At 33.4% G+C, this 15248-nt stretch overlaps 1 protein-coding gene and 1 long non-coding RNA gene across 6 annotated transcripts in view; one reads left to right on the forward strand and one right to left on the reverse strand.

The window, feature by feature from the left end:
• Positions 1 to 15248, reverse strand: part of VPS13C (vacuolar protein sorting 13 homolog C) — a 201496-nt gene that overhangs the window by 15653 nt on the left and 170595 nt on the right. For all 5 annotated transcript variants that reach the window (XR_010131001.1, XM_055364235.2, XM_031002250.3 and 2 more), the window contains 13 exons: positions 14581 to 14721; positions 13733 to 13814; positions 13550 to 13619; positions 12830 to 12941; positions 12596 to 12709; positions 10595 to 10734; positions 8966 to 9047; positions 7724 to 7837; positions 6868 to 6943; positions 5233 to 5396; positions 3980 to 4025; positions 1494 to 1617; positions 676 to 790 (listed from right to left, as the gene is read on the reverse strand). Coding sequence is in view for 4 of the 5 variants with exons in the window: in XM_055364235.2 (XP_055220210.2) it covers positions 676 to 790; positions 1494 to 1617; positions 3980 to 4025; positions 5233 to 5396; positions 6868 to 6943; positions 7724 to 7837; positions 8966 to 9047; positions 10595 to 10734; positions 12596 to 12709; positions 12830 to 12941; positions 13550 to 13619; positions 13733 to 13814; positions 14581 to 14721 (1380 nt within the window). In the remaining variant the exon portion in view is untranslated. The remainder of the gene's footprint in view (positions 1 to 675; positions 791 to 1493; positions 1618 to 3979; positions 4026 to 5232; positions 5397 to 6867; positions 6944 to 7723; positions 7838 to 8965; positions 9048 to 10594; positions 10735 to 12595; positions 12710 to 12829; positions 12942 to 13549; positions 13620 to 13732; positions 13815 to 14580; positions 14722 to 15248) is intronic.
• LOC129527290 (uncharacterized) overlaps positions 11354 to 15248 on the forward strand; it is a 135013-nt gene continuing 131118 nt past the window's right edge. Inside the window, exon 1 of the long non-coding RNA XR_008672260.1 lies at positions 11354 to 11470. This is a non-coding gene — a long non-coding RNA (uncharacterized lncRNA). The remainder of the gene's footprint in view (positions 11471 to 15248) is intronic.

The following is a 15248-nucleotide window of genomic DNA, read 5'->3' on the forward strand; positions in this document are numbered from 1 at the left end:
GAAGCATGCAGAAAGATAGATAAAATGTAATCATATACAATAAAAACCAAAGGAAGAACAATTAAGAGGCATTTTATTTTAAAGTCAAGGTAGAAAAATATTAATACATTTCCTTTGGGGGAAAGCCTGTCATGGGAGAATAGCAATTTATATATGTATATATTATCAAAATATAATCAAGTTAAAACTAAAATAAAAGCCAAAAAGCTCTTAAATTTTTTTTAAGGTTTAACAAGATCATAATTATATATAATCTTTTATTCTCTCATCTAGTTCTAGTTACTGGGATAAATCTAGATTTACAAAGTAGTGCAAATAAATTAATTTGGTTGGGAGAAATGGAAGCAATGAAGTTCCAATAATTAGCTACAAAGCAGGAAAACAAAATTAACAATGTTAACTAAATGAGCTATCACAGAAATAGTGATATAGCCTATGACTTAACATTATCTTTTCTGCACACAAAAAAGCTTTGCTCCTATGTAGAAAAAAAATCATCTGTAATTTCCACTTAACACATGCTAAAATGAAAAACAATCAAATTCTACTCTAGAAACTATGTATAATACTTAAAGAAGTTCAAGAATCAAGAACTTTAAGAACCACCTATGAAATCCTGGGCCTAGAAATCATTAAAATTCCATTTCACTCGTGACCATGAAGAACAAAATTTACCTCAAGTAAGTCAGAGCCCTCAGATTCCTGTCTGTCATAAGGACGAATGATGCCATCTTCATGGATCAGGCGAGGGGGACGGAGGCTAGATACTTCCTCAGTTGATTCTGCTGCCCTGAATAAGGCATCAGAGTAAGTGTAAGAAAATACGTGAGAGTCTTTCAAAATAATGTGTGTGTTGATTAAATACATAAATATTTCACAAAAAACAATCAGTAATTTTAAATAGCTTTCCCCAAATAACGCAAAAGTATTAAAACCAAGTCTGTCTGACTCCAAATCCCCCAACCTTTTCTAAAATAAAAAGAAATATCAAAATAATAAAAGCAGGGCCTAGCTCATCTACTCTTTGTATCCTTGGTGTCTAGCACAGGGCTTGGCACATGGTAGGTAATAAACATTTGTTGAATAAAAGAGAAATTTAGCCATAAAATATGTCTCTTTTCTTTTGTTTTTTCTTTTTTTTTTTTTTTTTGAGACAAAGTCTCCCTCTGTTGCCCAGGCTGGAGTGCAGTGGCACGATCTCAGCTCACTGCAACCTCCGCCTCCTAGGTTCACGCGGTTCTCATGCCTCAGCCTCCCGAGTAGCTAGGATTACAGGTGCCTGCCACCACGCCCGACTAATTTTTGTATTTTTAGTAGAGACGGGGTTTCACCATGTTTGCAAAATATGTCTTTTCTTATTCCTTTCTGGAGGCACAGCTTTCAATTAGACTTTAAGATCCTTAGGAGCAGGCAAATAATCTAATCTATTTATGTATTCCTTGTAATAATTAGCACACAGACACATACCTTGCACATAGTATGTACGCAATTACCTCTGAATGCCTTGGAAGGTACTACTGGCCATATCTACGATTCCACCAGTTGGACGAGCCACAGCACCCACAAGCCCTTTTCCAATTCCTTTAAAGAATCCAGCAGCTCCTTCCTTTTTGGCACCTTCAGAAAACCAATGACCATGAATGGATAAAGATATTTTTAAATGAGCAAGTTTGAGCTCAACCAAAACCTGGGCCAGATACTGAACTGTTTTACCCAGGAAGTTACAAAAATTTGGCTTTCTAAAGAAGTTAAATGTAATCCTAATGTGATAAAGTAGTGGTTTCTCAAAGTGTGTTAGAAATGCGCATTCCTGGGCCCCACCCCAGACCTACTGAATCAGAAACTCTGGGGGCGGGGCCAGCATTTATGTTTTTCTAAGCACTCCAGGTGATCCTGACACATGCTCAAGTTTGAGAACAACTGATCTAGGAGTCTCATCAGTACCTGCAACTTGCAGGTGTAAGAAGGGACCAGTAAACATTCTCTTTTTTAATGCTGACCATTAGATTTTTCAAGGAGTGTGCTTTTAAAAAAATATATAACAACTTTATTGAAATGCAATTCACATACCATAAAATTTACCATTTAAAATGTACAAATTAAATTTTAGGATAAATTAGCTTTTAGTATGTCCAGACTTCTACAACTATCACCACAATCCATTTTAGAAAATGTTTATCATTTTAAAAAGAAACCCCCTTTCCATTAGCAATCATTCCCTATTTCCCCCAGCCTCTCCCCACCAAATCTTACTCAGTGTACCTCCATTCCTCCCTGCCCCTCCCCACCTCCAGACTAGGTAACCACCTACAGATACTTTCTATCCCTATGGATTTGCCTATTCTGGACATTTCAGACAAATGGAATTACGTAATATGTGGTGTATTGTGACTTTTTTTTCTACTTAGCATCATGTTTTCAAGGTTCATCCATTTTGTAACAAGTACCAGTACATGATTCCTTTTTATGACTGAGTACTACTCTAATGTATGAAAATATCACCTTTTGTTTATTCATGTATCAGGTGATGGACATTTGGGTTGTTTCCATCTTTTGGTTATTTTGAATAATGGTGCTATGAACATTTGTGCACAGTTTTTGATTGAACACCTGTTTTCAAATCTTCTGGGTATAAACCTAGGAGTGGAATTGCTGGGACACATGGTGACTCTGTGTTTAACTTTTTGAAGCACTGACAGACTATTTTCTTCCAAAATGACTGCATTATTTTACAGTCCCACTAGTAGTGTATGAGGGTTCCAATTTCTCCACATCCTCTTAACACTTGATTCTAGCCATCCCAGTAGGTGTGAAACGGTATCTCATAGTTTTGCCTCGCATTTCCCTGTTGACTAATGATGTTTACCATCCTTTTATGTGTTTATTGGCCATATGTGTATCTTCTTTGGAGAAATGTCTATTCATATCTTTTGCTCATTTAAAATTGTGTTCTTTTTATTATTGATTTTTAATAGTTCTCTATATTTTCTAGATATGTCTTTTATCACATATATGATTTGCAAAAATTTTCTTCCATTCTGTGGGCTGTCTTTTCCCTGTCTTCATGGTTGTCCTTTGAAGCACAAAAATTTTAAATTTTGATGAAGTTCAATTTATGTATTTGATGAAGTCCAATTTATGTATCTTTTCTAGCAAAGTTTTGCCTAATCCAAAGTCATGAAGATTTACTCCTATATTTTCCTCTGAGTTTAATGGTTTTGCTCTTACATTTAGGTATTTAATCCACTGTGAACTCATTTTTATATATGGTACAGGTAGGGGTCCAATTTTGTTCTTTTGCTCATAGATATGAAGTTGTCCCAGCAAATTTCTTGAGGACGGTTCTTTCCTATTGAATTATCTTGACATCCTTGTCAAAGATCAGTTAACCATAAGTAAGAGTCTATTTCTGACTCCTTCTGAACTCTATTTCTGAATAGTATCCCACTGTTCTATATGTCTATCCTTATGTTAGTACTACACTGTCTTAGTTACTGTAGCTTTACAGTAAGTTTTCAATTTGGGAAGTAGAAGTCCTCCAACTTTGTTCTTTTTCAAGACTTCTTTTTGGCTATCTGGGATCCCTGGAATGGCCATATAAATTTTGGACTTGGCTTGTCAATTTCTGCAAAGAAACCAACTGGGATTTTGATAAGGATTGCACTGAATAAGCAATGTGCTTTTTTAATGGGATAAAAACAACAACAGCAAAACTGAGTAAATTGCTACTGAGGACCCAAACAAATCTAGTTTATCTCTGGCCCTGCTAAAAATAGCATTCAAAGTCTGAAGCATGATCTACTACTTAACCTCTCTGCTTTCTAAGGAAAATACATTCATTGAGCAACTTAAGGCTACGAATATAAAATTCAGTCAGTAATTTTCTCAATCAAGTACATAGCAGCAATAACATCTATTATGTTTACTAATAGCATCAAGTCTTCAGACTTTGTAAAGGAAGGAAATATTTTCAACATACCTTCCACAGGTTTTGTTATTATTCCAGTCACTCCACCAACAACTCCCTGAAAGAGAAATCAATCATATTGTTTAGACTGAATGGAAGGTGTTTAATTTTAAACCAACCACTAGAGGTCTCTACAGACATACTGGAAATAACAACAACAACAACAAAAATTGAAGACTTAACTTGATAATGTGAACAACATACACATATAAGTTAGCACAATGATTTTTCAAATATCATATCACAGCAAATCTTAAATGAAAGCATTTTATAAATTTTATAAAGGAAACAGGAGTAAAGCAGGTAAAAGGATTTTAAATCTGGCTGTGATACCAATCAGCTATGTAACTATGGGTAGCTGAAATCTCTTTAAGTCTCAGTTTCCACATCAGCAAAATGAGTGAGTTGAGCCAAATAATATTTACGATCTAATTATAAATTTTAAGGGGATTACATTGTAACTTAGTGGAAGTGTAGAAAACTGAAAATAAAGGGCCCTCCCAAGGATAGGTAATAACCTGGCAAATAAAGTGCCTTAGTAACTGTAACACCCAACATTACAAATTACTATCAAAAAACACAGCAGTTTCCTGAAATTATTTCCAAAATTAAAACATGAATATACGAATACATTTTTAATCATTATGAAGTAATGGTAGTAAAATACCTGTATATTCTATAAACACACAGAAAGAGAACTGATGGATACACACTTAAATTGGAAACAGATGAGATGATTAGGGTATTCTAGCCTTACTTATAATGTTTTATTTACTTATTAACAGAATAACTTTTAAGTTCTTATAAGAATATTCATACATCACCTATATAATTAAGCAGTATTCATATATTACCTATATAATTTTAAAAGTATTAAAAAGTAATGAAAGGCAGTTCCTGGATTATCAACAATTAACTTTCACACACCCCTTCCACAGAAACAGTCAATTGCTGATGACCCGCAGAGCTCCTTCTCACTCTAGTTTCCATAGGTACCATGTATCTCTGCTTCTCACTTCCTCGCCTTCTACACCAGTACTACCCTGTCATCATTACAGTTTTATGAAATCTGACAATTCAGGGGATAGATCTGGTGGTGACAATGGGGAAGGGGAGCATAAAGGAAACTGGGAAGTCCATCATTTATCATTCTTTCTATTCCTACAGGCCTAGACTCATAAGCAGCATTCTAAGTTTCACACAACCAGCTAGAATACATTTTTTTTTAAGTTGCAGATTTCCTAAAGATTCAGCAGAGAACTTACTCGCAGAAAGCCCTTTCCTCCTCTGGCCAGGCTGTCTCCAAAATCTTTGGGCTGTCGACTCAACTCTTCTCTTCTTTTTTGCTGATATTCCTTGTCCATTGTAATTGCTGCCAAACCTTTCCCAACAGAACCAGTGATTCGAGATACAACTCCTGCTGCACCACCTATCAAAGACAAGGGATTAATTTCTAGAATATACAAGGAACTATACAAGGAACTCAACAGCAAGAAAAAAAAATCTGATTTTAAAATAGGCAAACGATCTGAATAAATATTTCTCAAAAGGAGACATACAAATGGCCAACAAGTATATGAAAAAATGTTCAAGATCAATAATCATCAGGAAAGTGCAAATCAAAACCACAGTGAGATATTATCTCACCCCAGTTAGAATAGTTATTATAAAAAAGACAAAAAAAATCACAAACGCTGTCAAAGAAGTGGAGAAAAGGGAATGCTTACACACTGAGAGTGGAAATATAACTTAATACAGCTATTATGGAAAACAGTATGGAGGCTCCTCAAAAAACTGAAACTAGAACTACCGTATGATCCAGCAATCCAACTACTGGGTATATACCCAAAAGAAAAGAAATGAGTATATCAAGAGATGTCTGCACTCCCATGTTTACTGCAGCACTAGTGACAATAGCTAACATATGCAATCAATCTAAGTGTCTATCAATGGATGAATGGATAAAGAAAATGTGATACACACACACACACACACACACACGCAACAGAATACTACTCAGGCATTAAAAAAAATGAAAACCGGTTATTCACAGCAACTTGGATGAGCCTGGAGGACATTATGTTAAGTGAAATAAGTCTGGCACAGGAAAACAAATACTGCATGTTCTCATTCACATCTGACAGCTAAAGAAGTTGAACTCATAGAATTAGAGAGTAGAACTGTGGTTATTAAAGGCTGAGATGGGTAGGGGGAGGAGAGGATAGGGAGAGATTGGTTAATGGATACAACATCACAACCAGATAGGAGAATAAGTTCTAGCATGCTATAGCACTGTAGGGTGACTATAGTTAACAACAACTTATTGTATGTCTTCAAATAGCTAGAAAAGAGGGTCTTGAATGTTCCCAACACAAAGAAATGATAAATGTTCGAGGTGATAAATATGCTAATTACCAGATTTGATCACTACATATTGTATACATTTATTAAAATATCACTCTATACCCCATAAATATATACAATCATGTGTCAATTAAAAATAAAATAATTTTTTAAGGCTCAGAGAAGTTACATTGTTTATATAAACAGCATTATCACAATATATAGCATGCAATTGCTTTAAACTAATAGCTGCTTAAAATTCTGTCTCATACAAAAGATGCAGAAATTAACTTTTCCCATCTAACAAGAAAAGGAATAAAATTATTTAATTAAAATGTAAAATTATTTGCATTTATTCAACACTACAAAGACATATTAAAAAACCAGCAGTCCACTGTTATTTTTCATTTAAAAACATGGGAAACATGTCTTTTAAAAGGGATTATTAAGAAAGTGATCCCTCCTTTATTAAATAAAAGCATTTGTTTTTCATAACAACACATTTCATAACAATATAATAAAAAATATACACATATACACAAATATGTGATACATACCTACTGTGTGTCCAAAGAGGCTTCTCACTCCAATCACTAACCCCTCTGCAAATTCTTCAGGGCCTTGAACAGCACCCTGGCAAAAAAAAATAAAAAAAAATCTTATTATTTAAAATTTAAGTTTCAGACTTTTACTTTAATAGTTCAGGGTTTGCAAGAAGAATCCAAATCTGTAAAAATCCATAAACATTGTGATGAATCAATTTTCACTTCTACCCGAAATATGGATAGAATATCTATTGTGTTTGAAGACACTTTCAACCTACATGATCTTAGCAAATTCTTTAAGTCAAAAATTGGATAGGTATAAATCACTGGCTTCGATTACAATTTGAAGTTGGCCTCCCAGAACTAAGTTCCATCAGATTGCTAAAACAAGATGCAGTGATAACAAGAGTAAGAGCCCACAGATTTTTTTACGGTCTTATTCTCTCATTTATTTTCTCTGCTTTATTCTCCGAAAACCCTCATACACTGGGCTGGCTGCTAGACCCTTTAAATGGAGGGGAATAGGTTAGATGACAGCTTGAATATGAAACAAACTTTGCTTTCAGTGCCCTATTAGTCCCTTCCACAATGGTGGAACAGTCTTGAAAGTCTTAATCTACCCAGCACTCTAAATATTCTTACAACTACATTAAATCCTGGCAAATGTGGGCAGCGCTCATTAAATTCTGAACAATCATCCAATGTTATCTCATGTACCTTTAAATAAAAATATAAAATTGATATACTTTTGTGATTTGAACATTATTCAATTCCAAGATACAATTACAATGCAAATTACTATTTGTTATTAAAAAATAGACCATCCATTTTTCTATACCTATCCTTAAAATAAATAAGACATCAATACCTGGAAGGGTTCATAGAATAAAGCTTCAACTCCTTCAGACAGACCTCTAATTAATCCAAATGGGTTTCCAAGTACATCTAACCCCAATACAAGGACATACATCTGTTTCAAGAACTAAAAAAGAAAAAAAATTAAATTAAGTCCTTCATAACTATTGTAAGAAACATCATAATGAAATAGAAAAAAAGAGATTTACTGATAAAATTAAGTTTGTGTTAAAAGAAAGCTGTATGGAATAATCACCACTACCTCCACTAATGGATCTTTTACTGTATGCCAGGCACTATGCTAATTTAAACAGCTTTTAAATTAGACAGAACTAGGTTTGACGCACAGGCTGCCACGTAGCAGTTATGTGACCTTGTGCAAGTCATTTAGTATCTAACAGCCTGTCTTCTAATCTATAAAATGGAAGGTCAGGCTGGGTGTGGTGGCTCATGCCTGTAATCCCAACAGTTTAGGAGGCTGAGATGAGAGGATCACTTGAGGCCAGGAGTTAATGACCAGTCTGGGCAACATAGTGAGACTCCGTCTCTATAAAAACTCAAAATTTTTTAAAAAGGGAAGTTACACTGTCCTTGCATGGGTGAGTATGCATATTAAATGAATACATAATTCAGTAATTGTTAGTTGTTTTTAGTATTACTTTACCATCATTATTAATAAAATAGATGGAAAATAATAACCAAAACCAAAAAAAAGGGAAAACATATCCTCATTTTAACATGTAACAATCATAATGTCTGTATATGTAATAGGAGAAAGAATATTCCAGCAGTGTAAGGAAAGGAGATGTCACCATGCAGTTCCATGGTATAGCAATTGTACCAAAGTGACCTGCAACAACTACTGTTTCTATGCATACATACTTGAACCACAGAGTAACTGAGGCACAGGGAGGAAACCAGCTTAGAATTCTGCTTGCAGTTCACTAGATTATATTCAGAAACTATAATCACTGAAGAAATCAAGTATAATGACTATAAAGTCACTATTCTTTCCCAAAGTGGTAAAAGTATAATTGCAAAGTCAAAAAAGGAACTGGAGGAAAATTTTCAAAAGGTGTATAAAGAGGGGTAGAACTAAAGAAACAGAAATTAATCATTGAAGAAAGCCACTAAATAAGGAGATTTCAAAGTGAGGTAAATTAGATAAACATTACTGCACACTATACAGTCACATGCAAATGTTTTGATATTTTATGAAGTATATTCCTTATGAAATACTATGATAGGAAATTACCTGTTCACTGTAATGCCTAACAACACTCCATATAAGCTGATCTCTCTTGTAGAACTGATATCGAATTTCATAATAAGCAAGTCTGGGAGGAGAAAAAGGAAAGATTCAAAGATACTAATATTATATGATAAAAAAGGGACTTAAAATTTGAATGACAGCTAATGCTAATCATAGCCAATTCTTTCACAATTGACTTCGTACATTTACCACATACAATTTATGATTGTCTTAATAATGGTTACTAAATTATTATAAAAACAGTGCACAAGTTTTTCATATATGCATAAAGAGTTCTTTAAAAGTCAACCATCATCCCATCACATAGTGGATTTTAAAGGTTTATTTTCTTATTTCGCACTTAGAATTCTTTCTTTTATATGCAATGATAAAATGTTTAAAACATTTTGTATGCCCTGTTTACACTCAACACTGTGGATAAGTATTTCTCTATGTTATTTAAAACTTGACATAACCATTTTTAACGGATGCATAGCATGCTACCATGTGGCAGTGTCGTAACAAACAATTCTTCCACTGTCAGACATTTCCAATTTTTGCTAAAATAATTAATGATGCCATGCGTATGCTGAATATAACTCTTTGGTTGAACTTCAAGGTTAGATTACTTTTTGGAAAGAATTTCCAAAAAGAGAATTACTGAGTGAAAAGCAACAAAACATTGAAGGCGCCTAACAAATGCAGTTTTCCACTTATACCAACAGTATTTAAAAAGTGCCTATTTCTTAGAACCACCCCTGACTGGTATTAAATAGGATTTTAAAATAGAATCGCTCATATTTTAAAATCTTTGATAATTTGCTTTAATTTGCATGTATTCTTTGATAAATAATAACGCCATCACTGTGTTTTCCCTTTTGCGAATTATCTCCTATTGTTCTCTGGCCATTATACCGTTAGAATCTAGGTTTTTCTTCTCAATGTTTAATATTAAGATAATAGTCCTTTGTCATTATATTTTCCCAGTCTTTTGTTTTTTAATTATTTTTATTGATTTTGTTGTAAAGTATTTGATTTTTATGTGGTTAAATGTATCTTTTATTTTCCATTGAAATGTTTTCCACTGCTTTTAAACTTAGAAAGACCTCCTCTATTCAGAGATTGGACTTTTTTTGTCTTTTCAGTTTAGGTTTTATATTTTATCATTCGTTTTCTCTGAAATTTAGTAGTGTACATGTAAGGTAAAAATGATCTACAGGGAATTTTTTTTCACCCAGATAACTACTTGTTCCAATACCATTGTTGAATTTCAATTCAATAACAATTTATTTAATGCATATGTATCTAGCATTACATATCTCTAAATATAATTATGTTTTAAAATATGGTTAATTTATAATATATGACTAAAAAATTCAATTATTATTCTACATCCATGTATTATCTAGATATGAGTAATCAAAAAAAACAAAAAACAAGACTCTTCACCTTATCATTATGAATACAACAAGCATTCCTAAAGAGTATAATCACAAATGGACCAAATTCTCCAAATATAAGTAGTAAAGTTATCCTTTTCCTAAGCTAACATTGCACATGTGGAGAGAATTAATGTCCAGAAACATGACCTTGGTACACCTGCTTCCCAATGTACTCTAACAGAAGTCTTACTTGAATATAAGGTCATCCACATCAGTCAGAGTAGCACCTATGCTTTTCAACAGCAAGTTGACAGAATGAACTGCAAACATTTCCTGTTTTTCTTTGTCTGATTCTTCACCTCCGGAACCCAAAGACAAACTCAAATGCAACTAAAAGAAAAATAATGTTCAATAAATGAAAGCTAAAAGTGAAAAATTTACATATTTAGGATCCAGGTAGTCCAGAAACAAACCAAAAAAAGTCTTTCGATTAGAGTCCTAGTGAAAGCTATTATTTGATACCATACATTATAGCAGAACAACCCACTTACATTTGATTCTCTTTGCTTTTTGATAAAATACAAATTAGTCTGATCCAAAAACAGAGTTCTAATTTTATGCAATGTATATAAATGCCATTGCATTCATATGAGGGAAACCGACACACTTTACAAAAATGGCGTAATCATTTTAAGAAGAAAAACATGTAAACTGGCACACAAGTAATCTGCCAGTCAAAATATAGATAAAACAATAACATGACAATTAAGGTAAGTTAGCAAGCTGTCAAGTTTTTAAAAGTATAATAAGGCTTTCAGCTTCCACAGATCCTCCAACTTAGTATTTAAACATGAGATTTCAGATTCTCATTTAGCTGCTACTTTGAACTGAACCATCATCAGTGCAATAGTGCAAGTAGACATAGGCAAAAAGTAATTCAATATGTGTAAATAAAGTAGATGAATTTCCTTTCTCATTTTGTCATTTCCTAGGCATATTAACTAACCAATATAGAGTTCAAGTAAAGTGGACTTGGGGCAACGCCAGGAAAGCCTGTGGTTAGTTTTTTCTTTCATGTGACCCTCTGCCCAAATGACGAGTCTGGGAGTGCTGGGATCCAGGAAAGGTAACCACGGGTAAACATTAATCCAGCCCTTCCCTAGGGCAATGTTACTTATGGGCTATGAAAATAATTGTTGTTCATAATCTTTGCCATTAGACTTCACGGCACAATTCCCACTGTGCCTAAGAACACGAATAGGTAAATTATCAATCATTAATATCCCCCTAGAATATAATATCCATGAAGCTGTTTTATACCTCCACAGCAACTTTCATAATAAGCATTCAGTAAATACTTGTTTAAGGTATTGTTCAATCCCACAAATAACTGATTTTCACTTAAAAGTGAAAAAGAAATGGTATATTACCTATCACATAAAACAATATCAATTTTAAACCTGACACTATCAATATGTCTGATATCACCAAACTAATAGATCAATTTAAAATAATAATTCCATTTTAGAAATCCATTCATTTAGCTGAAGGACTGGTAAATGCAATTGAAAGTAATGTGCTGTAAACAGTTTTTGAGAATGTAAAGGATCATCAATATTTTAAAGAGTTACTTAATTATAAATCTGGCCCATTACACAAGTTTAGAGGATTATGGTTGATAGCATTTGTGAATTTAAGAATTTACTAAGCAGCCACCTTCTCCTATAAAAGCTAAAAAGAACAACAAAAGGGAAAAGAGAAATGGGTTCATAAAGTACAAAATCAGGCAAGTGAAAGGTATCCAATTTTCCACTCCCTTAGTTACAATCAAATTTTGGAAGGGGGGAAAAACACCACATCAACAGTATAGTACCTACTTCAGCGTTTTCACATTCTGGTTACAGCACCCATTATAGCTCTCTGTTTAGACAGTGATAGTAGTTACAAAGTGCAACCAAAACATTAAACGTTGGCAAGCACTTCTACGCTTAATTAGGAAACGCTTTTGTCAACTTCTTCTTTGAATAAGGGGGTTATTAATTCAAAACTGGAGAACATGCTCTGGTGGTTTCTCTGTGGGAATTGTGGCTGTACATATGCTACAGAGAACTGTCTTAATTATTTCGATTAATCAAACACAATTCCCACCAAATACATGATGCAACAAATTAAAACCTACATTGGTCCACAGACCCTTTAAAAAGCTCTACAATAATTTCACTAAATTTTCAAAATAATAATTACAACAAACCTTCACAGGAGAAATATGGAAATGTTCAAAGAAACTAAGAATTGACATATCAGTCATTGAAGTCTCCATTAATTCTGCATTTAGAGCATCAATATCTTGTTGGATTAACTTTGTCTGAAAAAAATAAAATCAAGAATTTCTATTTTAATTTTTTTCTCTATTAAAATTCGTTCAAAAAAGGCTGATTTAAATTTTGTTAATTTTATATTTTCCCCAAGAAATAAAAATTTTTACCCGTCTTCTTTCAGCTTCAGGGTCTGTTGTTGGGGTAAACAGTGCAATAATAGCTCCTAGAAACCCTTGATCAATTTTTAAGGCCATTTCCTGAATGAGGACCATAAAATACCTAAGAAAAAAAATTTAAGATGGAAAAGGATTTCTACCAAATCTTTTAATTTTCAATGTTAAAACTTTGATTTCAGTGAAAAGCCACAGTTATATCTTGTTCCTTCATCTCCTAAAAATTATGTTAATAAGATCAAAGTCTTCCTAGATTGAGACTTTTTCACTGGAGTGAAAGCTTCACTCAAGGTAATACTGCTGCATTAACACTTAGCACTTACAGTCCCAAATGCCACATTCATCATGTCACAGATGAAACAAATACAACCAGATCATGTAGCATGTATGATCCAATTTTTAAAGTTCACAGCAATTACATTAAAGAACACAGCTCACAAATACATATCATTTAGATTTCACTTACTATTTTATATTCTAATTGAAGTTATAAAGGGAAGAAGATGGTTGAAGAAATTCTACACTTTAAAATATGTAGAGACTACTACCAAAATAAGTTGAAGCATAAAAGATTACTTGACCAAAAGTGAATTAATAGGTTCAGTTGGAAAATACTTTTTACATGAAAGTCACTTTCAAAAAGAGTAAGATTTATTTTCAAAGTAGATTCTCATTTTAAATTCTTTTAGAGAAACAGCAGGAATCTTCACTTACTTGAACTGTAAGACTTTACTGTACTCATTAAATCTTGTGATGACACTCACATCAATGAAAGGCTTGGGCTCTAAGAGGAAGAAGTAACACATAAAAAAAATAATGCTTTATACTAGGTCAAACTAATGCCTATTTAACTTTTATGAATAAGGTATATCTATGTCACAACTTATTTTATTTTACCTGAATCTAAAGCAATAGATTTTGGAGGGGCAACAGGATGAAATACAACAGGGAACATTGCACCTGGTAACTGATTATCAACCTGAAAGAAAAGAAAACGAACTTAGCAAGATTTCAAATAATTTAAACTTTTAGTTTCAAAGATAACGTTATAGAAGAGGCCACCACTTTCATCATAATTAAGTGTCTGCGTGTATATGCGGTGTAATTAGAAGTTTCATTTTAAATCTGTAAAAGTTACATACCTCAGCAAGGGCAAGGCTTTCAATAAAGGACTATATAAATACTCTCATAATTGTATTAACAGTGTGCAGTATGTACATCATTAATGAAAATACTTGTATCTATGGATCCTGTGAGATTTCAATTATCTATGGTTTAAATAAAAGTAGAAACTGAATATGAACTTAGGGGATAAGATAAAAAGAAGAAGAATTAAAGTAGCCTAAACAGTACTTAACAGCTAAAAGGAAGGAAGGGAGGGATGCTGGGAGAGAGCAAGCAAGCATCCAAAAGGAACCTCCAGCAAAGCTCTGCTCTCTGTCCTGAAGAATGACAAAGGAAAATCTTATTTGGGGGTCCCATGACAAATTCAAAGGAACATTTAAGAATAACAATCTCAGTGCAAGAAAACCCTTTTGCAGGCTAATTGATCAAAATAGTCTTAACAGTCACGAAGTTTATAAGTAAGATGTTAAATCAACAGGATATGTGGAAAAAGGGGAAAAAACATACAAACAAAGAAAAGATACCAATTACAATGTAAACTATATAGTTGTAAAAAAGAAATTTCATTCCCAAGATTCCCAAAGTGATGATAAATACTTATTTGAGAATGACAATGTTACCTGAAGCCAGTACAACCTGGCCCTTAAACTTCTCTGGTGAGAAGATTGCTTAAATTCAATCTGAATTCCTGATAAAAAGTCTCGTTTAATAGGGCAACGAATAGGGAGGCGCATTTCCATTGGATCTTTATCAAAATTGACCTAGAAAAAAAGCACATGTTTTTGTGATGAGCTGATATTAGCACAGTAGCTATTCCATTTTTAATATCTGTCTATTGATCAAATTGAAAAAATCCTTATCTTTATGTCTCACCAACAGATCTATCTTAAGGTGATCTACAGTTGAGATCTCTGAAGCAAAAGCACCACTTTTCTACCAGTTATAAGAAAAAAAAGATCGTGAAACTTTTCAAGTATAGAAACTATAGTTTTAAAAACATGCTTTATGTAAAAGAAAACCTCCTCAAGTAACGAATAGCTCCAGATAATTCTTTCTTTCCTTTTCTTTTCTTTTTTTTTTGAAACGGCATCTTGCTGTCACAAGTGCAGTGGCAAAATCACAACTCACTGCAGCCTCAACTTCCTGGCCTCAAGTGATACTCCTGCCTCAGCCTCCCAAGCAGCTGAGACTACAGATGTGACACCATGCCCAGCTAATTTTAATTTTATTATCTTTTTTTTTTTTTTTGTAGAGACAAGGTCTCACTATGTTGTCCAGGCAAGTCTCA

The sequence above is a fragment of the Gorilla gorilla genome, chromosome 16 (genome assembly GCF_029281585.2).
Source record: "Gorilla gorilla gorilla isolate KB3781 chromosome 16, NHGRI_mGorGor1-v2.1_pri, whole genome shotgun sequence".
Lineage (NCBI taxonomy): Eukaryota > Metazoa > Chordata > Mammalia > Primates > Hominidae > Gorilla > Gorilla gorilla.